A 25,302-nucleotide genomic window follows, 5' to 3' on the forward strand; every position below is an offset into this window, starting at 1 on the left:
AAGACTCCTATTTGAGTACTGGTGTTATCAATTGGAAAACTGTCAGTCTTTCAAAGGTATTATTTGTGGAATTGAAAATCTCAAAATGAGATATGAAAACACATCTTGTTACTTATGGGAAAATTTGAATGGTCAAATTTGAAAAACAATTCTATTTTTAGGTACTATAAAATCACAACACATCAGAAGTTCTAAGTAGGAGCTCTTACTTATGTAAAATATTCAATTACTTCCCCACTGAGATATTCAACAATGTCATTATTTACTTCAGCAAGTTAATTGCAAAGGATAAACAGATGTTTGCTACTTCACAAGTAAGGTTCTAATACACTTCTTACTTTATCAGTCAATAAAAGTCACTAGAGCATATTAATTTTATGTTTTTTTTCTGACCTAGAATTACTATTAATAAAAAAATTCAGTTGAGTTAGGACATATTTAATATCCTTCAGGAAATGATTACATTTTAAGACATCACTTTCATAATTTGAAGGGGAAGTTATCTTTGTTGTTGCTAAGGATATTTTATCTGAGTTTGCCAGGTTTACCAGATTATAAGTGCTTTCCTTTAACTCATTAAAATTCTTGTTAAAAAAATTTAGAAAACATGTTACAGCACCTGCTTTCATTGTCAGAACTATGGTTGCTATAAAAATTATTTCACTATATGGTGTGCAATTACCACAGAAAAGGAAACAAGATTACTTTTTAGGAAATCTGGAATAACTGTGATTAGTAATACTTAGGTTATTTATTTGAAAAACAAACGATTTCTTTACACTGTTCCTTTACTGCTATTGCGTTATTTTTTAACTTGACTAGTGATAACAGTATGTTAAGTAAGTGGTAAATTGAGAAATAATAATGAAGTGAGGTGGGTTTGTAGTATGTTAAAGAGGTTATCCAAGCTGGGTGTGGTGGTGCACGCCTTTAATCCCGGCACTCCGGAGGCAGAGGTAGGAGGATCATCATGAGTTCAAGGCCACCCTGAGACTACATAGCGAATTCCAGGTCAGCCTGGACTAGAGTGAAACCCTACCTCAAAAAAGAAAAAAAAAAAAAAAAAAAAAAAAAAAGAGGTTATCCATTTACTGAGAGTCCCCACTTTGGTTCCACTAGAATTATATTTGAAGAGTACTATACCATTGAAATATTTTTTTAAAGTATTATAGAGCTTAAGAGAAGGAAAGAAGGGAAAACTCCTATATTACAGGAGAGGTTCCAAGCAGGTCACCCCCACATAACTTTGAAAACTATGTCTTATTTTCTTGCTTGTTTATTTATCTAAATTTCTTCATTTTGGCAGTGCCATAGGGATCAAACCACATACTAGTTAAGTGCACTGCCATTGAGCTACTCCTCTAGCCCTGTAAGCCATTTTAATTATTACTACCAGGCTGGCAGAACACAAGTTCAACTGTCTGAAGATCCAAAATAGGTCCAAGGTCCATTCCATACCACTTATTTGCTCTTTGACAAATATGACCTTTCAGATTCATTTCCTTAACAGATAGGAAGGATATGCATGAAAAAATTTCCTTTGTGGATAATAACCATTTGTGTTATGTGCCAAACCTTCAGTAGTATATGAGAGACATCAGGAATACCTGCTTTGTCAAAAAATGAATAAATAAAATAAATGAGTGAGGGAAGCATGTCACAAAGAGAAGCCACGGAGAGGTGGAAGCCAGCCACACCACACACACTGTCCTTCAGGTTGAAAAATGCCTTTTAAAACATGCACAAGATGCTGGGGAGATGGTTCAGCAGTTAAGAGCACTTGCTTCCAAAGCCTTCAAACCCAGGTTTAGTTTCCCAGTACCCACATAAAGGAGACGCACAAAGACGTGCAAGCGTCTAGAGTTCATTTGCAGTGGCAAGAGGTCTTGACATGCCGAGATACTTTCTCTTTCTCTTGAAAATGAATAAATATTTCAATTTGCAGAAAAAAAAACCCTCAAAATTTCTAACCCACAGATCCTCCTCTGTTATTTGTAGAGCACAGGCTGAGACTGTTCTGATCTTCCACACTGGGTTATCCCAATTTCTCCACTCTATTTACTCACAATGTCTGCTTTAAGTAGGTAGAAATATTTTCATTCTTTCCATGTATACAACTATGGTTCTCTGCTCTTTCATGATTGTTCCCACTTTGGTTGTTCAAAAAAATCAGTGTATCTAAAACTCAAAGTACCACAAATTTAGCCTAGGCTTGTGATACAAAGTTTATGTTTCTCATCCTACAAATTATTATAAATCTAATTTTCTGTTACACTGGCTTTTGTGGGAGTGGTAAATAATTTTTTAGACCGTCTTATGTATTCCAAGCTAACCTAAAACTTGTTACATAGCTGAAGATGATATTGAACTTCTAACCTTCTACCTCCATGTCCCCAGTACTAAGATTACAGGTGTTTGCCACCATGCCTGGTTTATGTGTGGCTGGGAATCAAACCTAGGGTATGATACATGATAGACAAGCACTCTACCAACTGAGTTATATCCTCAGTCCACTCCTAGATCATGACTCATATTTAAGTATTCATTAATAAAAATAGTAATTTTTTTGTTACCTGCCTAGATTTTTTTCTTTGCTCTAGTTTCCAGAATGCCATTCTTTTTTTTTTTTTTGTCCTCTCCCAGCTCTGCATATTCCATCAGCAGATTCCCCCAGGAATGCCATCTACTTTTGCATATGCTTGAAACTCAAGCTTACCCCCTAGGAGTTGAATCAGAAGTCTCTTTGCTTTTATTGTGCCCTAAATATATCACACTTGAGTGATTTCTCAATGTTCTTCAAATGCTGATTTACATTTCATTCTGCTTTACAGAATATGGATACACAAGCCTGGAGTAAAGTCCAACATATTTCTATTTCTAGGAGGCAGCAGATAGGTCCTAAATGTTTGCTAAATGGCCAAACATGGACATCATATGTTAGGGGCCATTGGTTTTTCCAAGAAATGGCAACAGAATGATCTAGATTTTTCATCTCCATGTTTCACACAGGGTTTGATCATTATGGTGCCTGCGCTCCTTATTCTTCTGAAGGCTACGACATTACAAGCAGACTTACTTCCTGACAAAAAGTGTAAGGATCTTCTACTCAATTCAATATTGGTTTTTAATGGACATTATCAAAAGGATAGTAGTGATCTTCTCCTAAAAAATTTAAATTAGGAAATTTTAACAAAGAGAAACTATAGCCTTTTCAGGATATAAATTGTTCAGATACATTTCAAGAAGTCAATGTTGAAAGAAATGTAAATATTATACTATAGGGGAAATTCCAAGTGTGCATGTGTGGGTACTGAAATGAAGCTGGCTTTGGTGGTCACATCCAGAACATCCTCCCATATGAGGGATTGCTCAGAAGCCTCTGCCAACAGCAATAAGAAACTTCCACTGTGTTTTGTTCTGACCATTAATGATTTCAGGGTTTTGTATGATGACAGAGATGAAGAAAGGGAAACTGTCATGTAGTGCCAGCCTTTCACTGTATAACAGAATGTCATGATACTGTTATCATATCTCTGTCCTGTCCGATGCATTAGCCACTCTCCATATGTGTCTACTGAGCACTTGAAATCTGTAGTGCAGCTAAGATAATGAACTCTTGGTTTTAGATCATTTCAATGTAAACAACCACATGAGTGATTAGATGCTCTAATAAACAGTGCATTACAGACAGAGCCCTGGATACCCTCTGTGGCAAGTCAGAGAAACTCTTAAAGGCCCATAGAAAATTTTGATAATTTAGTACATGAATAAATAGAGTCCTAATTGTGTGTACAGTATTGTCCTGGTTTAGGGTAGAATATTTTAATAGTTATATAAATATATGCTGAAAAATACAGCAAATATAATATGTCAAATATTTTTTGTTCATCTGTACTTTTACTGATTTATGTATGCATATCTGTGTGTGTATGTAGATGCATGTGCACATCTGTGTGCATGTTTGTGGAGGTCAGAGGGCAATCATAGCTGTTGTTCCTCAAGCACTATCTACCTTTCAAAAGATTTTTAACTTAACTTAATTATTCTTAAATATTTTTATTTATTTACGTGTGTGTGTGTGCCAATACCTCTTGCCACTGCAAATGAATGCCAAATTCTTGCCCCACTTTTCTTTCCTTTTGCACCTGGATTTTTATGAACACAGAGGAATTGAACCTGAGCCAGCAGACTTTGCAACCAAAAGCCTTTAACCACTGAGCAATCACCCAGCCCCAGTATCCACCTTTTTTGACACAGAAATTCTCATTGTCCTAGAGCTCACCAGTGCTGGGGTTACAGGCATACACCACCACAATCACACTTAGCATTTAAACATCAGTCCTGGGGATTGATTCAGGTCATCATACTAGCAAGGCAAGCACTTTACCAATTGAGCTATGACCCTGCCTGTTACTGATTTTTTATAATTAAATGAAACCCTATCTTGAAAGCAAAATCATAGTGATTCATGAAGGAAAGAAAGATTGATATAAATGCCTATGTAAGTTATTTTGCCCTCGAATATTTTTGACTGTAGCTCATCATATCAAATACATTTATCATAAATCATTGCACAAGTAAGCATATAGGTACTTTTATGCAATGGAAACAAGATGTCCATGAAACAACTATTATTACAGTTGATGTACCCTAATATTTTTTATGTACCTTCCACACTAAAATGAGAAAAAGAAGCTGATTATAATTCCATAAATTGTTATCTCATCCCATTTACTGATAATGACTCTCATTTTGAAAATGACAGCTTTAATGAATGGTAAAATGTTCACATTTCACCAAAGCATGTAAAAGTTATAGGTAAACACCTGGGCAAAGTAAAAAGCTATAAGCTAACAATTTCAAAAGAAATGTCAGCCAAAATAATTTCAGTATTATATATTCTATTGGCAATAATAAACCAATATGTTATGCAATAAAATACTCTGAAAATTCTAAGGGCTGGGAATATATAGCTAAGAGGTGGCACACTGGCCCTGGGTTTTATGCTGAGTATCAAATTTTAAAAGATACTGTTGATGTACAATTTAAGATTTATTATTTTATTTTTCTTTGAATCAAGTTTTGCTTTTGCCACCTGTCAATTTCACCATTAAAGTTATTGGATTAGCTCAAGTTCTTTTATGCTGGGACCCAAATCCTGACCAAGAGCAAGGGAATGCTAACCTGCAATATCACGTGAAAATAAATGCCCCCGAAGAAGACGATGTAAGTGTTTGTTTTAATGGTAATCACTGCTTTCAGCAGATATTCCTTATCATACTCTATCGAATGGCATTTTCAATGAAAATCTATTGTCTGTTGTTATATTTCCAGTAGGAGGAGTAGTGAACTACTCCATGCTTATTAACATGAAAACAACCACAGAAAGGTTTACCTTGAAAATAGTTCTTTCCTTTAAGAAGGAATATTTAATAACTTTTTAAGTACAGTGGGTTAGATGTTACTTTTGCATTTCTTCTAAAATGGCAATAAGAACAAAGAAAGAAGCACAGTAAAACAGGAACCGAATGGGGTCATAAAAATTAAATTGAATGCATGCTCTTTGCAACCTTAAACCAAGCACTTGACTTCTCAGAGCCTCAGGTTTGCTACAGAAATGTGGTAACACATCTGCTATCAGGCATGGAATAAAGTGCAAGAAAGAGGCGGTTTGCATTAACCATGAGTACAGTTATGGAATTTTGGAGATTTTCCTGTCAAGAACCTGCATAAGGAAAAGAGACCAGAAGGGGATATGGGCTCTAGGGTTGAGAACCAAAGGGAATGTGAGCCTATCATATGTTGTTTGATGTAATAAGAGGAATAAGTTCCTGCATCATTGAGGAAATATGTTGTTATTGCAATGCTTTGTTCTTCACTTGTGAGTGTGTGTATACACGCACGTGTATGTGTGTATGGTGCATGCATGGGGTCAGAGGACAACTTCAGCATGTGGGTTCTTGTCTTTCTCCTGTTTCAGACTTGTTTGCCAAATACCATTAATCACTCATCTATCTCCCTAGCTTTATTCTTATTTTCTTCTAATAAGATTGCTTCATTGTATTTAATTTGTGTATCATTTCAAAGGTAGAATATATGGCTTATCTGATTTTTAAAAGTTATTCTAATGATTTTTTTCCATCATGTATCATGACTGGCGGGCTTTATGTTTAGTATGAAACCAGGAAGACAAAAAGCAAGTGTGTGGCCCCACTTCATCAAGGCTTTGCTGCCAGTGTGCAGACCATCCTGTGGAACAACGGCTTCCTCAGAGCTAGCAGTTGGGTTTCTGCTGAACTTAAAACCCCACCAGGTAAGGAAAATCACTCATTATTGAGGGTTTTTTTTTTCAGTTTTTCAGATTCTGCAAAAGAGGGGAAAAAATTAAAAAAGAAAACCCTTGCTCCTTAACTATTCACCTGTACATGCCAATACATTTCCATGTCATCCATATCCCACAAAGTCTGTTCAGATTCTTCTTTCCATAGCCCTTTCAGTTCCATCTGGCACATCCCTGAGAGATTCCCACTGCCTCCATACTGGCCTCCAGAGGAAGTTGGAGTTTCTGAGACATAAAAGCAGCTCAATTTCCATACACACATACACACATACACACACACACACACACACACACACACACACGCGCGCGCGCGCACACACACACACACACACATACATACACACACACCAGGAAAAAGAAAGAAGTCAGCCATTAGATCCTGCAATCCTTGAGTGCAGCAAACTACAACTCTCTCAGTCCCTTGCCTAAGAGCATTTTGCCCTTCTTTTGTTCACATCGCTGCGTAAGAAGATCATGCCTACTGTTAATGAGCCTTCTTTCACTATACCAAGTGTATGAGATAATACACATATTTTGGTTCATGGTTTGGGAATTCCAGTCCATCACCAGTTAGCCACCTGCTTTCAGGTGGTGTGGTAAAGCAGTACACCGTGGTGGAAGCATGCAGTAAGTTGCCATAGCCAGGAAGCAGAAGAGGCAAAGGTCTTACCATCCCTTTTGAGGGCATGTCTCAATGACCAGAAGATGGCCCATTTAGGCCCCCAACCCTTCAAAGGTTTTACCGCTTCCCAAAAGCTCCATGGAATCTGGAACAACACCTTCAAGTAGACTTTGCCGGACATTTAGCCAGACCTGTTGAGCTGTGTTGGTGACAAAACAGACCTTCTCATTTACTGTGCTTTGTCTTTATCATACACCAGCAACTTCACCATAGCCTTGATTCTAAGTAAAGAAACCATCTAAGTAATACAAAGAGATACAAATATGAGTCATGGTGTGCCTTATATTGAACCATAATTTCACGTCTATGTCATGAATAACTGGATCATTTATATGTAATTTATTTTTCAGTATCAAATTTCTTTTTTTTTTCAAGTTGGAAATCATGCAGTGTTTTATTTAAGGGAACATTAAAACAAAACAAAACAAAAAACCCTAATAGAATGGGATATAAATCCAGATTCCTTTGTCAATATACGAAAATTGAACTTTAGCAAGATTTTGAAGTTTCAATTTTTAAACATATTAAAAACTCCATGATTGGAACTAATTCAGAGCAGTGCTCCTAAGTGTGATATGACTTAACCAAGCACTATGCTGCACGGAAATACTGGCCTTCACCATTACTGTCCAGTGAACAAGACTACTCCAGCCATGCAATGTCAACACAGAGAGTACTTCTGGGATAAGAATCACAACCCCAAACCAGAGCAACCTGCGCTGGGGTTCCTGCTCCTACGCTCACACAGCCTGTGCTGGGGTCACTCCTGTGTTCACACAGCCAGTCTTTTCTACTTGGGGTTTCTGAGACATCCATTGCTAGCACTGCATCTCTCCCAAGACGTGAGCAGGTACTGGTAACCTGCTAGACCATATAAATAAAATTAGAAGGCTGTGGAGGGCAGCAAATTTATTTAAATAGTGACTCCATAAATGTGTCATCTGTAAATAATCCTTTAAAATAATCTTCATCTCTGCCTTTTTGTGTATTATATACATTTCTATTTATATAAAATGCATAGAATTCATTACTAAAAACACTGAAATTTATGGGGAAAATCAAGTCCTTCATTTTCAGTGTGACTAAAGATGTACTGCTGGTTTTGATTTTATGATCTAATACTGTAATTTTTAAAATCAACTTCAGGCACATGTATGTCAGTGATTGTTAAATAAAACACTGCTTGTGTTAATATAGTAAAGGAAAATGTATCCATGGTTGGCTTATTGTCAGTGCTCTAGTAGGGCTGTACTAGTGTCAAATTTCTTTAACTCCAGTTTCTACATACTCCAATACAAATTGACACTAATTAAATATTATTTATGCCATCAACCAAATGAAAATTTATACCAAATGATTCCTTCAAATGGAAACTTTGAGATAAGCTGACTATATATATATATATATATATACATATATATATATATATTATTATAATATAATATATATATAAAGAGAGAGAGAATAGTTATAGATATCCATCTATGTGTATGTGTATATATATATATGTATATATATACTATATTTGTTTATATATATATATGTATATACAAATATAGTACAATTACAGCTGATTTAAACTAAAAGACCTCTTCCTCTTCCATCTATTCTCACTTAGGTGATATTTTTTTCTGTTCCTGGCCCCAAATGCTTGTTCCCTTCATTAAGTAATCATAGAAAGGCTAGAATTTCCCACTCTGTTCTTGACAGCACAGACAAAATTTTGGCAAATGCTGTTGGAAATAATCATAAAAGAGTTTCATATAAAATCCCAGACTTCTTTAAAATAAAAACCACAGGGGACCTTCACAAGCTAATATGCACTGGCTCTCCAACATTATGGTATCATCTCACAGCTTTGCTCAACTCATCCCATTCTAAGTAGCAGATTACATGCACCTGTGTACTTCATAAAATTTGGATACAAATAAATACATCACACTATCTGATGGAAAGAGTTTCTGAACACCTTTCTTGACCAACCTCATTCACACCTGGAGAAAATTTAATCCAGATGTGGTAAGAACCAGTGCCTTACAGTAGTTGGCAAATATGGTATTACATCACTAATGTTGCTGAGCACTAACCTCCAAATAACAATATACGGCACTGCTTTTGAACTTTGAGATATGCATGTAATGGACACAACCCACTCACCTCCAGTCTAAGTAGCTGGAGCTTTGTATAAGCATCTATAAATAGGTCATTGTAGTCACAATCAATAGAGATTCAAACGAAGTACAAAATTCAGAAGGTATTATGCCAAGTCTGGTTTTTATTTATTTATTTTTTGGACACCTAGGATCTCCTGGAACCTCAGTTGTGAATTTAACTTGCATCACGAACACTGTTGCATCTAATCCTACACACTTAAGGCCATACAAGGTTTCTCTTCGATGCACCTGGCTTGCTGGCAAGGACGCCCCCGAGGACACGCACTACTTCCTTTACTATAGGTTAGTGCCTATTTTTACTTATGCAAATGACTTATTTCCTTTTGCCTTATAAAATCTCATGGGTGTTCCTGTCTAGGTATGGCTCTTGGACTGAGGAATGCCAAGATTACAGTAAAGACACACTCAACAGGAATACTGCATGCTGGTTTCCCACGACGTTTATCAATGGCAAAGGGCTTGAGTGGCTTGCAGTGCATGTTAATGGTTCAAGCAGGCTTACTGCAATCAAGCCCTTTGATCAGCTGTTTGCTCTGCATGCCATTGGTAAGACAGACTTATCCATAAATGGAAATAATGGTAGGGAGGGCATGGTGACAAGAGCTTGAGGCAGCTGGTCACACTCAGCCCTCAGTGAGGAAGCAGAGTGATAAATGCTCCTGCCCAGCCAGCTCTCTCCTTTTGAAATAGTTCAGGACTCCACCCCATGGAATGGTGCTTCCCACAGTTAAGGTAGGTCTTCTACTCAAGATAACCTCTCACAGACATGTGCAGAGGCTAACCTTATCTGGCAGTTCCCTACAGATGATCCTAAGTCCTATCAAGTTGATAATCAGTACAAATCATCCCACCATTCAATCCATGCTCAAAAAATTGCTGGTCAGGTTTCCACACTTCAGCTCTACTGGAAGTTATCAGAGTCTGTTCTGGACATTATCAACATCCATAGCTCCTATGAGCTATCTTCTCCTCTAGTTCCCCTAACCTGTGGACAAAGCATGCCTCATACATGTTCTTTTTAAGGAAAATTTTTCCCCAGTTGAAAATGACTGCACTAGAAGATGTTAAGTAAGTGCTTAAAGAAGCTCATATTGTGTTGGAGAGATAGCTTCATGGCTAAGGCACTTTCCTGTGAAGCTTAAGGACCCATGTTCAACTCTCCAGATCCCACGTTAGCCAGACGTACAAAGATGAGGCCCGTGCAAGGTCACACGTGCCCATTAAGTACCACAAGTGTCTGGAGTTCAATTGTAAAGGCTGAGGCCCTGGTGTGTCAATTATCTGTCTCTAAAAAATAAAAAATAAATTAAAAAAGTTCATATTCATTAGTCTAACTGATTTCAAGACATACTGCCCATAGGTCTTATGAAAGGTAGATTGGCTCCACCCAGAACAATTATGAATATTTTCCTCGCAAAGTATTCCCTGAGATTTCCAAAGGAATTCAGGATTCCCTTCCTGCTCCTAAAGCTAATCTACCTCTATTCCTCACAGATTCCATGTATAAGCTTCTTAACCATTTGGACCCATCCTACATGTTATTGAGTTAAATTCTATCCCTTTTACAATGATGTCATCAGCTGTGAACATGTTATTCAAGATTTCATCTACTCAATTCTCAAAAGAGAGGGCGCTTTTCCTCATCTTAGATAGTTCTACTAACAAGGTACATCAGCAACCTTTCACATAACATTCTTTTTTTTTTTTTGAGAGCGACAGACACAGAGAGAAAGACAGATAGAGGGAGAGAGAGAGAATGGGCGTGCCAGGGCTTCCATCCTCTGCAAACGAACTCCAGATGTGTGTGCCCCCTTGTGCATCTGGCTAACGTGGGACCTGGGGAACTGAGCCTCGAACTGGGGTCCTTAGGCTTCACAGGCAAGCGCTTAACCGCTAAGCCATCTCTCCAGCCCCACATAACATTCTTGGTCCTTAACATTCCAGACTTCAATAGTAGGAAGGATTATTAGCATGGATTGTGGAGCCAGGCTACCAGGGCTGGGCTCCTTGCTCCTCTGCTACGGATTGAGCCTGAGGTCTCTATATGCGAAACAAGTGCTCTACCACTAAGGCACTCCTCCAGCTTTCTACTAATTACAACAGTGGCCTATGCTGGATGCTCTCCTGTGGTTCATTCTTCTGATCTGAAAAATAAGGTTAGTGAATCCTCTTTGTGAGGTTTTGTGAGAATTAAGTACAGCAGCACCTAAAAGTGAGTGTAGATCAGTCTAGCATCACTGTTAAATAAGTACACTTAAATATCACTGAAAAGGCAAGATTTAGCCTGTGACATATTTGCATCAAATGGAGCATACTGTTTTTAGATGCAAGTCTAATAGACTGGCCTTTTTGTTTATGTGTGTGTGTGAGAGAGAGAGAGACGATAAGAGAGGGAGAGAATTGTTGTGCCAGGGTCTCCAGACACTGTAATAAAATTCCAGATGCATGCGCTACCTTGTGTACATGTGCAACCTTGCATGCTTGTGTCAGCTGGTACATCTAGCTTGATGGGACCTAGAGAGTCAAACATGGGTTCTTAGGCTTCACAGGCAAGTGCCTTAACTGCTAAGCCGTCTCTCCAGCCCTAAATGGAGTATATCTTTATTTAAAGAATCGTAGTCCTTCCTAAGAGGCTATACATTTCTCATAATATATATCTCTTAGATTACTTTAAAATGTCACTTTCACAAAAATGGGCCTTAAAACATGCTGAAGGAGACCCGGGAAACAATGATAATGTGAAAGTGGATATGACGTGGTAGAGAGCACAGGGATTTATTTTATTTTATTTTCATTTTTCTCAGGCTAGTTCCTAATGTGACTGAGAGAAATAAGTACATTTTTATAAAGAATTTTCTGCTTAGATAATGATAGGCTCTGTAGTTTACCTCTAAGGCTCAGTAAGGGTGATATCTAAGTCATATAATGTAAGACAAGAATTCTTAACTAGAAGTAATTTCCATTCCCCTTACATTGTCATAAGACTATCAAGTGAGACTTCATGGGGTAGGAGGGAGAAATTCACAGTTGTAAATAAAGACTCATTTGGTTCTGTCTTCTCTTTTTACACACACAAAAACTGGTACTTCCTGTTCTGGCCCCAAAACAAAATAAAAACTGAAGCCCAGAAGGGGGAAGTGATTTGCTCAGAATCCACACCTGCTATGAAGTGGCAAGAGACTCAAGGGCAATGTTCTCTCCATGGCCAGTTTTGACCTGTGCTTGGTCTAAACTGGAAAGTAAAAGGAATGATGGACTGAGCCTTGCAGTCAGTTAACAGGGGAAGGGATACACAATCACTTCCATCTGGAGTAGTCATCTTTGCGGTCTACAAGCAGGAGTCGTTACAGCCCAATTGTTCCAGGAGCCTTATGGGAAGTCACCAGCATCCTGTGGCTTGGATATTAGTTGAGTGAGACCTGATGTCAAATCCTGAGAGGAGAAATTCCTTTAAAGTTAGTAATGCCTTGAGACGAGTGGGTGGATAAAGCCACCAGCCTTGATCACCCATTCATTCTAAAGGGTTGTCACTGGCCTCTCCATCTCTAACTTAGATCAAGTGAATCCTCCAATGAATGTCACAGCTGAGACGGAAGGAACTCATCTCTCTATCCAGTGGGAAAAACCAGTGTCTGCCTTTCCAACCCAGTGCTTTGACTATGAAGTGAGGATTTATAACACGAAGAATGGTTATGTTCAGGTAATTCTGCATGTCTATCAATGACAAAGATCCATTAAAAAAAAAAAATGTCACCAGCGACAGCTCTGGGTGTATGTAAGAACTAGCAAAGTAAAAGTTAACTTCCATCTTTACAGAATGTAATAAGTGCTTTAAGACTTATGTTTTGAAAGGACTTACTTTTGGTTGAAAATAATACAAAGATTCATGTGAAAACTCATTTTAGCTTTGATAAAAACATGAAGGAATGCAACTGCTAAAGGAAACAGGGCAGCAAGTCTTCAAAAGGAAACAAAATTACCACTACAGCCCATGATTCTAATTCTAGACTTATATAGTAAGAAATTCAAGATAGAGCCTCCAAAGGATGCTGAGTCCATGTTCATAGATGCATGATTCACAATAGTCAGAGATGGAAGCAGTGCCCGTGTCCATTAACAGATGAGCAAAGCCAAGTGTGGTGCCACACACCTGTCATTCCAGCACACAGGAGGAATGCTGGGAGTCTGGGGCCAGCCTGAGCTACATAGCAAGATTGTCTCAAATATAGCACAGTACAACATAACACAACAAAATAAACAACCACAAAAGAACTAAACTAAAACAAATGAACAGAAAATAAAATCTGGTATATATCAACAATGGAGCATTATTTAGCCTTCAGAAGAAAATTCTGATTCATGCTGCAATATGGATGAACCTTAATGACACTAAGCAAAGTGAAGCAAGCCAGTCATGAAAGGCAAATAGAAGATGACTCCTCCTTTAGAGGGACTTAGATAGTGAAAATCATGGAAACAAAGTAGCATGACACTTGAAGTGCAAAGGAAGGAGGAGAAAATGAGGAACTGTTTACTCAATAGATACAGAGGATTCTCTTCTGTTTGCATACTAAGTACAAGCTATTCACTAGTTACACAACAATGTGACTGTGTTTAATACTACTGACCTGTACATCAGAAAATGGAACAAATGGAATATTTTATATGTGTCAAGCTTTATTTATAGTATTTTATTCTATTCTCAAAAAGTTCTTTCTTTTGTTCTCTAATTACATAACACAACTGCTATAGAATTATCTTCCCATTTTGTAGAAAATGGAGGCAAAGATGCACAAGGTGACCATGAATCTGGAATTTGTAAGCAGTGGCTGGAGGCCCTGGTGTGTCCATTCTCTCTCTCTGCCCCCCCCTTCTCTCTCTCTCCAATAAATAAATAAAATATGAAGAAAAGAAAATGGAGGCAAAGAGATGAAATACTATTCATACAAAACATCATACAAAATCAGAAGAAAAATAGATGCCATGGTTCAAATTTATGTCTGACTGGTAAGAGATGAACCAAACTCAGTTAAATTCAGTTCAATAAATACCCATACATTGGCTTCTTGTAGGGAGATATAAAGAGAAAATAGACCCTGTTCCTGCATCAAAAAGTCCAGCTGTGGTGTACAGCCTTGGAGTTACCCTACTGTAGTGAAGACCAAGGGCAAACTTGGAGGATGGGGGCAAAATCCTTTTCTGGGGACTCTGAAGAGAGCACTGTATAGAACCTGGAAGGACAGATAGAAACTTCCTCGCCGAGGAAATGAGAAAAGATTGCCTAGCATAGCTATGCTTCCAGAAATACAGAGGATTAGTTTTCTTTTATCCATTTTCAGTCAATCATATACTGATGCTTTTGAGAGTACAATAAAAAACTTTTGGTTAGAAAAGTCCAATGTAGGCACACAAATACAAACCCATTAATCATTCATGTGCTTGGACAACATGGCAATGTCCCACCGCTCTCCAATTTTCCAAGTTATACTCTCACTGTATTTATCTTATCACAGAACAGTAATCAAAACTTCTTGACCTGTACAAGTACATCATCCACACTCTGCCTGGTTGGGGTGTGAGGCAAAGGAGTAACTTGAAGGCTTAAGATACCATACCAGGATTCCTCAGGCCACATGGCAATGATGGAGTTGAACTGTTGGACAATGTCAACACTTGGTACCTTTCACGGGACTTCCTCCCAGAGTAGCTTTGTGAGATTTTATTTTAAAACTATAGGCATGGGCAGTAAGAAGTACAGAAGGGTTTTACATGATAGAAAAATATGATATTTAGGATAGTCTTGGTAGAGATGTGGCAGCTGGATGTGGGTGAGGACCATAGGATATGTCCTAATGGCTACTGAGCTAGTCCAAGACAAAGATAAGTAAATCTGAGAGAGGTCATGGCCGTGGGGCATGGGCAAATAGTGTGCATGTGTGACTGTTCAGGTATGTGACTGACTGACAAGCACGGAGGAACAAAGTGGCGGTGATCTCTCATGCTGCTGGAGATGACTCACATCTTTTTTTAAAAATTTTTTGTTCACTTTTAGTTATTTGAGAGTGACAGAGAGAGAGAGAGAGAGAGAGAGAGAGAGAGAGAGAGAGAGGCAGAGAGAGAGAGCGTGCTAGTGCCTCAAGTCACTGCAAACTAATTCCATATGCGTGCGCCCCCTTGTCCATCTGAATAACATGGGTCCTGGGGAATGGAGCCTCAAATTGGGTTCCTTAGGCTTCACAGGCAAGCACTTAACCGCTAAGCCATCTCTCCAGCCTGACTCACATCTTTTTATGCTGAACATTGATTAGGCCCAGACCGGATCACCTACAGACCTTACAATTGACCACTTCATATATTTTAGTTACAAGATAGTTTTCTCCGGAAGGGTGACTGCTAACACATCAAGTGAAGCAGATTGGAATAAAATAATTGCAATGTCCTATTGATTTTAAATTACTTGCTAAATAATGAGCCACATTACCTATGTGTGACCTCTCAAGCTGGTAATTTGCATAAATTATATGTCTAGAGATTATTATAATGCTAATTTTTCCCATTAGGTGGAAAAAGTGACAACCAATAAATTTATCTCAAACATTGATGGTATTTCTAAGTACTCCATTCAAGTGAGAGCAGCAGTGAGTTCTGCATGCAGAGCAGCTGGGCGCTGGAGTGAGTGGAGCCAACTTATTTATGTGGGTGAGTCCCTCATGCTTGTGTTAAAGCAATGGTCTTACTCCTGGTGCTAAAGACCACCCTGGGAAGTACAGACATTCACTCTTTGGTCTTTACATGCTTTTACACATTTGCTGTACCTCATCTTCTATCTATCTACTGTTTTCCAGAAAGCTTAACTGTCCCACCTTCACATCAGTACAAGCCCTTCCTACGTCTTATGCCTGTATATTATTATTTTTTGTTTCCCTTAGGTATATCTGTTTTTACTGCCCTCCAATTTTGGGGGTTATACTTTTTATTTTCAGAAAATTCTAGAAGCAAGGTGTGGTAAGAAAAAGGGACCCCATCTTTCTTTCCCCTACTGACTCCCAATGGTAACATCTTACAAAATAGTAATGCCCTATTAAAACCAGACAAAAAAAATGGCCCAGGTAGATGGCTTAGCAGATAAAGCATTTGCAGTGACAGTGCAGAGCCTGGATCCCCAGAACACACACAGAAAGCTGGATTCTGCACTGTGAGCATCTGTAATTCCAGCATGCCTAGAGTGAGGAGGGAGGTAGAGACAAGAGAATGGCCTGGAAGATTGTGGGCCAGCTAGCCTGCTGAATACAATGGTGAACAATGAGAGACCCTGCCTCAAACAAGGCAGAAGGCGAGAACAGATACCCAAAGTTGTTCTCTCTTTCTCTCTTCTCCATCTAGTAATCTAGTCTCTATCTTTATAATTTTTCCAAATCTGGTTTTGAGACCATACACTTGTTTCCTTTCTTGGAGAAGATTTAAAAAAATATATTTATTTATTTGAAAGAGAGGGAGAGCAGAAGAGGCAGATATATATAGAGAGAGAATGGGTGAACCAGGCCACATTTCCAGCCACTTCAAATGAACTCCAGATGCATGAGCTACCTTGTGCATCTGGCTTCTGGGAAATCAAACTTGGGTCGTCAGGCTTTGCAGGCAAGTGCATTAACCATTAAGCCACCTCTACAGCCCCCTCCCACTTTTTTAATTAAAGAAGATTTTAAAACTGCATAATCTTCAGGGTCCACAAAAGTCTAGATCCATTGCTGAGACTTCAGCCTAAGAGGCAGAGGGACTAAAGTGTTATGTATCTTGTTGATGATCAAATGGAATGGTTTACTTGTCAAGTACAAAGAACACCTCATATGCTGGTGGGATTCATGCAGGGTAATGGGGACTGGATGTCTATGGGTATTCTAGGACACTGAACAGTATACTTAAGGAGAGATTTCTCTTGGGCACATGCTAAATTTTTCTACTAAGTAATTAATTCAATAAGGCTACAGGGTGGGTCTTCAGGAAATTCTTGGTCAGTGATTCAATAAGCCTATGGGGATATGAGTCAGAGCTGATGCCTATCAGGTATATTTCCACAGGAGGGTTGGAAAGACACAGAAAGTCCTGAGAAGTGGAGCACTGTTCTGAGTCTGCAAGGGGTCTGGTCATGTTGACCTGCTGAACTCTCACAAGAGAATGGATCCCTCTACAGTGGTACAATACATAACCAATACAGCTTGCTGTATTATGTGAGACTCAGAAGAACAATGTGACCCCTCTTAGGGAGAAGAAGAACTGAAAGGAGGGTGAAAGGAACTGAGAATTGGCCAAATTCACCTACTTTATTATTCTGTTGAAGCTAATTTCCCCTTTGTCCTTTCCTCAGGCTAATATATCACCTAACTACCTTGACCAGCACATACAGAACCTCTCAACATGGTCTCATTAGCATAAATACAATTTATTAAGCCTCAAAGAGAAAAACAAGTAGAAGACATCAATCCATCAGTTTTTAACAATATCATTAATTTCTTTAAATGCTATGATAGAAGTTTAATTGTATTATTTGTATTCAGTGGATTCCTTTTTTGAAATTTTTTGTATGTTTATGTATGTGCATGTGTGTATGTGTATTATGTTCATGCATGTGCCTTGGCACATGTATAGTAGTCAGAAGACACCTTGGGGTGTCGGTCCTCTTCTTCCACCTTATTTCAGACAGTATGTCTCTTGTTTGTCACTGTGAATGTCAGACTAGTTGTCCCATGAGTTTTGGGATTCTCTAGTCTTGACCTCCCCTTGACATAGAAGCACTGAGATTATAAGATGTGTGCAGTATGGCATCTGGCCTTACTTGGGTTCCAGGGATCTGAACGCCGGTCATCAGGCTTGTACCACAAAGTTTCTTAGACACAGAGCCCTAAAATGTTTTGTTGTTTCTCAAGCACACAAACCATTGATCCTAAACCTTTGATAGTAATGGTGATTTTACTGTATATACTGATTCAGAGATGATTATTATAATTATTATTTTGCTGTTGCTCAAGAGACTTCAAACCAACATGGTACAGACCAAGGTGAGAACTTGGCTGAGAGGCCAGTTATGCTGACTGAGTAATTGAGTTAGTCCTGACAGACGAGACGAGAGGGTGAGGCAGAAGTACTGGACAAAATCAGGAGATATAGGTGCTACCCATGGCTTTGCCAGTGTTAAGCTGGCCCAGTGACCCAAGTTAGAGATGCAGCACCATGTGGAGAAGAATTCTTAGGCTTCATTTAGGTTGTTGGGGGGAGTTATCTCCTGTTATCACTGCAGGAAACAAAGTGGCATCTTTACTGTCAGGACCTAGTCCAACACATCCAACCTCTCTGGGCCTCAGTTTCCCCTCTTGGAAAATGTGACTGTATCCTTTCTGGTTGTTTCAAACTGTGCTGCTCCTACTGTTCTATGCATCATCTGTCACCAGGAAGCTGAGAGTGAAATCGTGATCCACCAGGAGAGTTTATTTTCAGCTTGTGTGTAACTTATTATTCACTTTCCACTTTAGAATTGTCTTACCATTATTACTTCCTAAATAACAGCCTCCTGGCTCCTATCTGGCCTCATTATAGTTTCCCTCCAGGTGCACCTCACTGCCATTATCTATGGCAAATCCCATTTCATTTACTGCCACCCATTTCATGAAGATGAGCTGATTAATATTAGTGCCCACCTTATAAATCCATCCTTTCTGGAATTTACTCCCCTGCTCAGTTGAGGATCATTAGTGAATTTAATCAATGCAGACTTTCCATTTTCATTGAGATGATTAATAAATATAATAGGAAGCCCAAGTCCCCTGGGGAAATTTTGCATAACTCCCTTGCCCCTTGAGGATTCGGCAATAATTATGCTCAGCTTGCAGTCTATTGGGTATTTTTGCAGCTACATCCATTTCCTTTAGTCCTTCTTCCTGCTCTCCTACCTCACCTTAAAAATGCCTCCCCTGGACCCTCTTCCTCTATTTTTATTTCCAGGCCCAATTGAAAATATCACCCCTGCCTTTGGTATTAAGTCCACCCTCTTTATTTTAATTAAGGTAAGGAAATGGAAGCCCAGAGATGTTAAATGACTCAATAGTTGTCAAACAGCCAAGAAGTAGCTATTAATGTATAATTTCCCAAAGAGGAGACATATGAGTCAATTAGCAAATTAGAATAGATTAAATTAACTAATTAACCCATTCTAGCCCAAGGCTATTTCACAAAGAATGAGACACAGGGTGAATGGGACTGATGATACATGGGGGTGTACGGGATAGCATCTGCTCTGGCTGGCAGGGTCCCTGAACCTTAACACCCCAAGAGGCACAGAAGACGCAGATGCAGCTTATAGCACAGCAAGCAAATGAGCTCTCTCCCTCAGCTTAGATCTGCTCCCCTGCCCAGAGATTTCAGAGCCCACGCTCTTTCCTTTTCTGTTATTTTTAATAAACGCGCATAGTGGTTTCATTTTATCACTGCTTGTTATCAACTGCTTTTGTCAGTTGGCTTCTGTCTTAAGAGCTGAACTTCTCAATTTTTACAAGTCTTTCTCCTTTTCACACTTTCTTAAGTTCCGGATTCTTCTGTTCCTTTGTTATCAGAGCTATCTTGTTTACTGAACATCTTTGTTTCCTGACTCTGGTCTGACTGAAGTTTTTTGTTTTCTGATGTCAATACCTTCTTAACTTCACTCCCTGATGTTCAAACAGCAAGTGTTAAACAAGGAATTACGAAAATAAATTTTCCCACTGGTTTATCCTCCCCATGGAAATGAGACATTGGCTACATTTATTTGCAGCTGTGTCCTTGGCCAAGCTTAGCATTGCTTCTCATTAACGGACTAAACTCACAGACACAGGAATGGCCCCTCAGACGACAATGGGGTTTGTGATTGACCTCAGTGGAGGCCCGGTCTGGCCATCAGGATCTTTGTACTAGAACATTAGAGGTCCTCAGGCATAAAATATGTAACACTTGCCCCAAGGAGCAGGGCAAGATTTCATCATCCCAACTTTCACATAAGACATCTGTGTGTTCACAGTTGACAGGGTGCCTGATGCTTACCAGGGCAAATTCTTCAACAGCAAGGCATTTTACTCATAGGAAATCTTGGACTTGGTTTTCCTGTCATGATTTGAACCGAAGTATGAGACTTTCAAAGCTAAGCACAGAGCCAGCATGGCACTTGGGAGCGTGTGCTGGGATGGAAGGAAAGCCCTCTCCTTTACTTGGTGTCCATGAACAAAGTATGAGAAACTCCGTTCCTGTCCGCGAGGCAGCACTGGTAGGAGGGAACAGTCAGTCCCCCTTCTGAGACTAGTCCCTGAGCCTGTGCAGTTGACGCTGCCTGCTTGGGGCCCAAGTCCTGCAGCTCCTGACACTCCTCAGTTATGAGCCTGGATTTCTCTCTCATTCCCTCTCTCTCTCTCTCTCTCTCTCTCTCTCTCTCTCTCTCTCTCTCTCTCTCTCTCTCTGTATCCTCGAGCAGTTTCTTTTTAACTTTAACAGACTTTCTCAAGTCTTCCACAAGAATTTTTACAAATTTAAAGCTTTCATGAGCTAAGAGGTGACCCCGAGGTCAACCCCGTGGCAAAACTCCTTAGGAAGAAAAACAAGTGACCCAGTAATAACATGACAACTCTTCTTGGGCTACACTATCTAAGACTTTCACAGCTGTGATTCTGGTTTTGTTTTTTGCAAGTGGGGACTTCAGCTCAATTTGAGTCAAATTTCTGCCCCTGCCCAAGTCTGTGTGGTTTCAAGGCTAGTTGGACACTGCCTGGAAAAGCCCCGTTTATTCCTAGCAGGAAGACAGGACCACCATGGCTTTGGGGCTGAACCGCTTATTGTCTTGAAGAAAGGGGATCAGTAAACTTTCAGTTTACAAATGCCAGGAGCAGTGAGTTTCCACTATTTTCATATAAGTCTACCTCTCTTGGTGCCCATACCAACTCTTCATGTGTAACTGGTTAAGCAAAGGAGGAATGCTATCACTAGACCTGGCACTGTACTAGACACGTGCATTATCTATAGTTTCTATACAAGGACCACTTTCCTAATTACAAAGATGCGAAAATAAATGCAGACAAGGAGAAGGATCTGCTCCAAGCCACTGAGCTTATTAGTCGTGGTTCTCCAGCTGGAGGGCAGGGCAAAATGGCTTCATGCGTGTGCATGGTGACTGATCTCAGAGGTTTCTATTGCATCCAGAGAGAGTGAGGCCACAGATGGCTGTGGTGTTCTGTTGGCTTTTGACCAGCTCAGCCTGTAGGTCACATAATGGAGATATGTTTACTGATTTTTTTCAGGCTCTTCTTGTCAAAATATTCCTGTCTATACTGTGCTTAGTTCATTTTAATTCAGATCCTTGAGGACTGCTATGCCTCATATGCCTTTTCTTCTGTCCTAGAATATGTGGTGTTTTCTTCCTCTGACCTGGATATATTGCTCTGCATTTTTGAGGGTTCTGACTGCTCCAATTGTGGTCTCCCCTTGAGGGTTAATGGAGGCTCTCACTCTGACACAATGCACTTAATCCTATTCATAATTATCACAGCTATTTATTGAACATCTACTATACTAAGTACTTCATGTGGGGTATCCCATTCACTCTTCACCCTGAATTTCAAGGTAGGAAACAGATATACTACTTAAGAAAGGTCACTTCAAACCTGACTCTTTACCCCAGTTTCTTCCTTTGATGGGATACTTGCACCCTCTGCCGCCAACTTGCATCTACGTTAGTAGGTTCAGAGAATAAGCTTCATAGCTCCTCACAGGGACAAGAGCACTGGCTTTGTGGGAGCTCTGGAAGACACATGTGCCTACAGAGGCAGAAACCTCTGAGAGTACTTCCCAGTTCAGTTCCATCCAGTCTGGTCCAGGGGTGGGGAGATGTAGGCACCAGCATTGCTGTAAGCATCCATCAATCTGAGCACACATAAACCACGCATGCATACCTCCCTGCAGGTCAGTCTCCATGGCCTCAGCACTCTTTTGTCCACTTAAGTCTAGCTTCACCTGATGAACACAGCTCTGTGCATCTTGCTCTGGGTCTCAGATGACTCTGCTTTATATACTGATGAGTCATTTTGCTGCCCCTCCTTTCCTTGGCTCCCTAAAACAGGGATCACCCACAGTTCATTTGACAGTTGCTTTAGAAAGCTCACCTGCACAGGATGTTTGGTCTTGACTTTTGTTTGAAATGGGAGCATTTCATGAGTGAAACCACAGCTTTACTCTCTAGCAAGAAGAAGAAAGCCACAGGATGCTAGTTAAAACCTGTATCATAGGCTAACATATCGACACCTCTTAATTACTCAGCCCTGTTGATGCCATTTGAACTTCTCCTACCACCTGCTAGTTTAAAAACACAGCAGGGCTGCTTTATTCCATGAGTCCCATCAATTTACTAATTAGCTCTTTTCACTTGGACCTTATTGTTAAATTGGGAGTCAGATTCAAAATCAATAGATGTGTTGAAAGTCCATACCTGTATAGACAAGTTAAGGTGAAACAAGCATCCAAATCGAATGTGCCCTGCTAAGAGCTCGCAGTCTGAACTAATAGATCATAGAATGCATGAACCACAGAGGCTACAGCCCCAATGAGAATGATGCTCTGCAGTCCCAAGGCTCCCAGATACATAGATGCTCGTCTATGTCCTAAACCCTACACCCCTCTGGACCTTTCTGTTGCAACTATCCCATCCTGCCCCATGACTACTTCCCACAAATTTTCATGAAGTGCCCTTTTGCAAGGTCAAATGGTTGAAATATGACCAGAAACCAGATGGATGAGTTCCCTAAATAATCTAGATTGGGAAGGTCTGGGTGGTATCCAGAAATGAGCTAAAAAGTCTGGTGGGGTTTACCTCCTTAGGACAGGTGGACAGGCTATATAGCTTCCTCTCTTAAAGTCTGCAAAAGTCTGCAAAAACAAGTTAAGTGTGCCCAACAATTAATCTATTTGTGTGTGTGTGGGGGGGGGTGTATACATATGTGTGTGGGTGCATGTAGAGGCCAGAGTTCGAAGTTGAGTGTTCCTTCAATCACTCTCATTTTTTGTTTTTAAATTATTTATTTATTTATTTGAGAGCGACAGACACAGAGAGAAAGACAGATAGAGGGAGAGAGAGAGAATGGGCGCGCCAGGGCTTCCAGCCTCTGCAAACGAACTCCAGACGCGTGTGCCTGCTTGTGCATCTGGCTAACGTGGGACCTGGGGAACCGAGCCTCGGACCGGGGTCCTTAGGCTTCACAGGCAAGCGCTTAACCGCCAAGCCATCTCTCCAGCCCCACTCTCATTTTTTGAGACAGGGTCTCTCCCTGAACCTGGAGCTTACCTATTAGGCTAGGCTGGCTAGCCAGCAAGTCTCAGAGACTCTCCTGTCTCAGTTTCTCTAGCACTAAGATTACAGATATACCTCATGTCTGGCTTTTATGTGGGGTCTGGGGATCTGACCTCAAGTCCTTATGCTTGCTGTGGATATCACTGAGCCATCTCTAAAAGCAACACCCGTGGCTTTGGTTTTCATGGCAGAAGTCTTCCCCTATGTCAGACTGGGATTCAAATTATCTGGAACTCTCTTTTTCTATCAAGTGTGGGATAAAATTCAAGGCATTTCACATGAATATTTCATTTAGAAGAAAAAAAATCCACTTACACTTCAAAATGTATAAAGGTACCTCCAAAATTTTAACATACTGAAACTCTTAATCACTTTGCTCCACAGTTTTTAGACTACTCCTGATACTGCTTGTGGACTTGCCTCTTCTGCCTTCAACCAAGCTAAAGAAGGTGCTTATAGGATTCTGCTTTTAAAACTAATTGCTTATTCACAATAATTTCATTGATAAAATAATTAAGGAATAGATAATTTATAAGTAATTCTCAATCAACAGTGAGTATGAGGCTTTTTCTTCTATTTCATTTATCTGACAACTTATGTTATCTCTTTGGGGAAACTCACCTTAAATATGTTCTTGGATATATGAGTCCTGCTATCACCTAGCTCTATGGGAAGCTGGACCAGGAGAAATGAATCCTCTCCCAACTCCCTCCAAGTACTGACCATGACTCTGCTGACCACATAGTACCTTCCATATCATCATCAGTACGTTTTTATGAAATAAAATGAAATCAGTTCTTTTATATTTTGAATAATTAGGTGAGAATCTTCACTTATCACAACAAGAGGTGAAGTGAAAAACCAGAGAGGCGTTTAACTGAAGAGATTTTTGTAATCATGGTCAGAAGACTGTGATACTGTCATTGGGACTCAGCATATCAAGCAAAGAGGAATTGCAAAATTTGAACCACAAATTATGGAGTGTGTGACCCTGATAATATCTTCAAGACAGCTTTTTCTTTGCACAGTGATGTGGGAGAGAGCTCTGAGCGGGGTTAAAACTCCCATGACAGCAGCTCTCGGTCTCAAATTCTTGTCCACGTTAGCAAATAATTTAAAATGTGGACTCAGAAAAGGAAAAATCAGAATAACTTATTAAGGGAAGTACAAAAACAGGAGAGCAACAATAAATAAATAAATAAGGCAGGAAAGAGGAAATCCTCCTCTCTAAGTGTTGCTTGAAGGGGAGAAGGAAAGACCAGGGAGGAAGTTCCCTCACACTGGAATTAAAGTCTCAGAAGCCTGTGCAAGGTGGGGAACAGATGAGAAAGGGGACTTATGCAGTAATTTCAGGTCCATTTATTCGACTCTGACATCTAAATAGAATGGGCCTCAATACCAGGCTCAGGTGTGTAGGGTGGGACTTAATTGTCTGATGGGCCCAGGAACATTGACTTTTCTTAGGAACGTGCCTCCCACAGGGTTTAAGCCTGAGAAACTGGGGAAGAAACAGGAAATTGTGGTTGTTGAGGTGGGATAAGGAGCTTGTTGTTTCCACCACCTTAGAGGAGACTGGATCAGACTCCGTGTTCTGTGAGCTAGTCCCGTAGCTAACTGCCTGTCAAGAAAAAGCTACCTTGCCCCTAATTCTCAAACAGGACTCAACATGTTAAATATTTTATATTCATTTATTTATTTGAAAGAGAGAGAGAGAGAAAGAGGTAAAGAGGCACACACACACAAATATTTGAAA

General features: G+C 39.7%; 1 protein-coding gene across 1 annotated transcript in view; it reads left to right on the forward strand.

Moving 5' to 3' along the window:
- The first annotated feature begins 3,018 nt into the window (after nt 1–3,018).
- Nucleotides 3,019–25,302, forward strand: part of Il5ra (interleukin 5 receptor subunit alpha) — a 32,699-nt gene continuing 10,415 nt past the window's right edge. Inside the window, exons 1-7 of the mRNA XM_004651500.3 lie at nt 3,019–3,091; nt 5,081–5,226; nt 6,175–6,313; nt 9,325–9,478; nt 9,555–9,742; nt 12,751–12,896; nt 15,757–15,895. Of these exons, the coding sequence (XP_004651557.1) occupies nt 3,022–3,091; nt 5,081–5,226; nt 6,175–6,313; nt 9,325–9,478; nt 9,555–9,742; nt 12,751–12,896; nt 15,757–15,895 (982 nt within the window). The 5' untranslated portion in view covers nt 3,019–3,021. The remainder of the gene's footprint in view (nt 3,092–5,080; nt 5,227–6,174; nt 6,314–9,324; nt 9,479–9,554; nt 9,743–12,750; nt 12,897–15,756; nt 15,896–25,302) is intronic.

This window comes from Jaculus jaculus, chromosome 14 (genome assembly GCF_020740685.1).
Source record: "Jaculus jaculus isolate mJacJac1 chromosome 14, mJacJac1.mat.Y.cur, whole genome shotgun sequence".
Lineage (NCBI taxonomy): Eukaryota > Metazoa > Chordata > Mammalia > Rodentia > Dipodidae > Jaculus > Jaculus jaculus.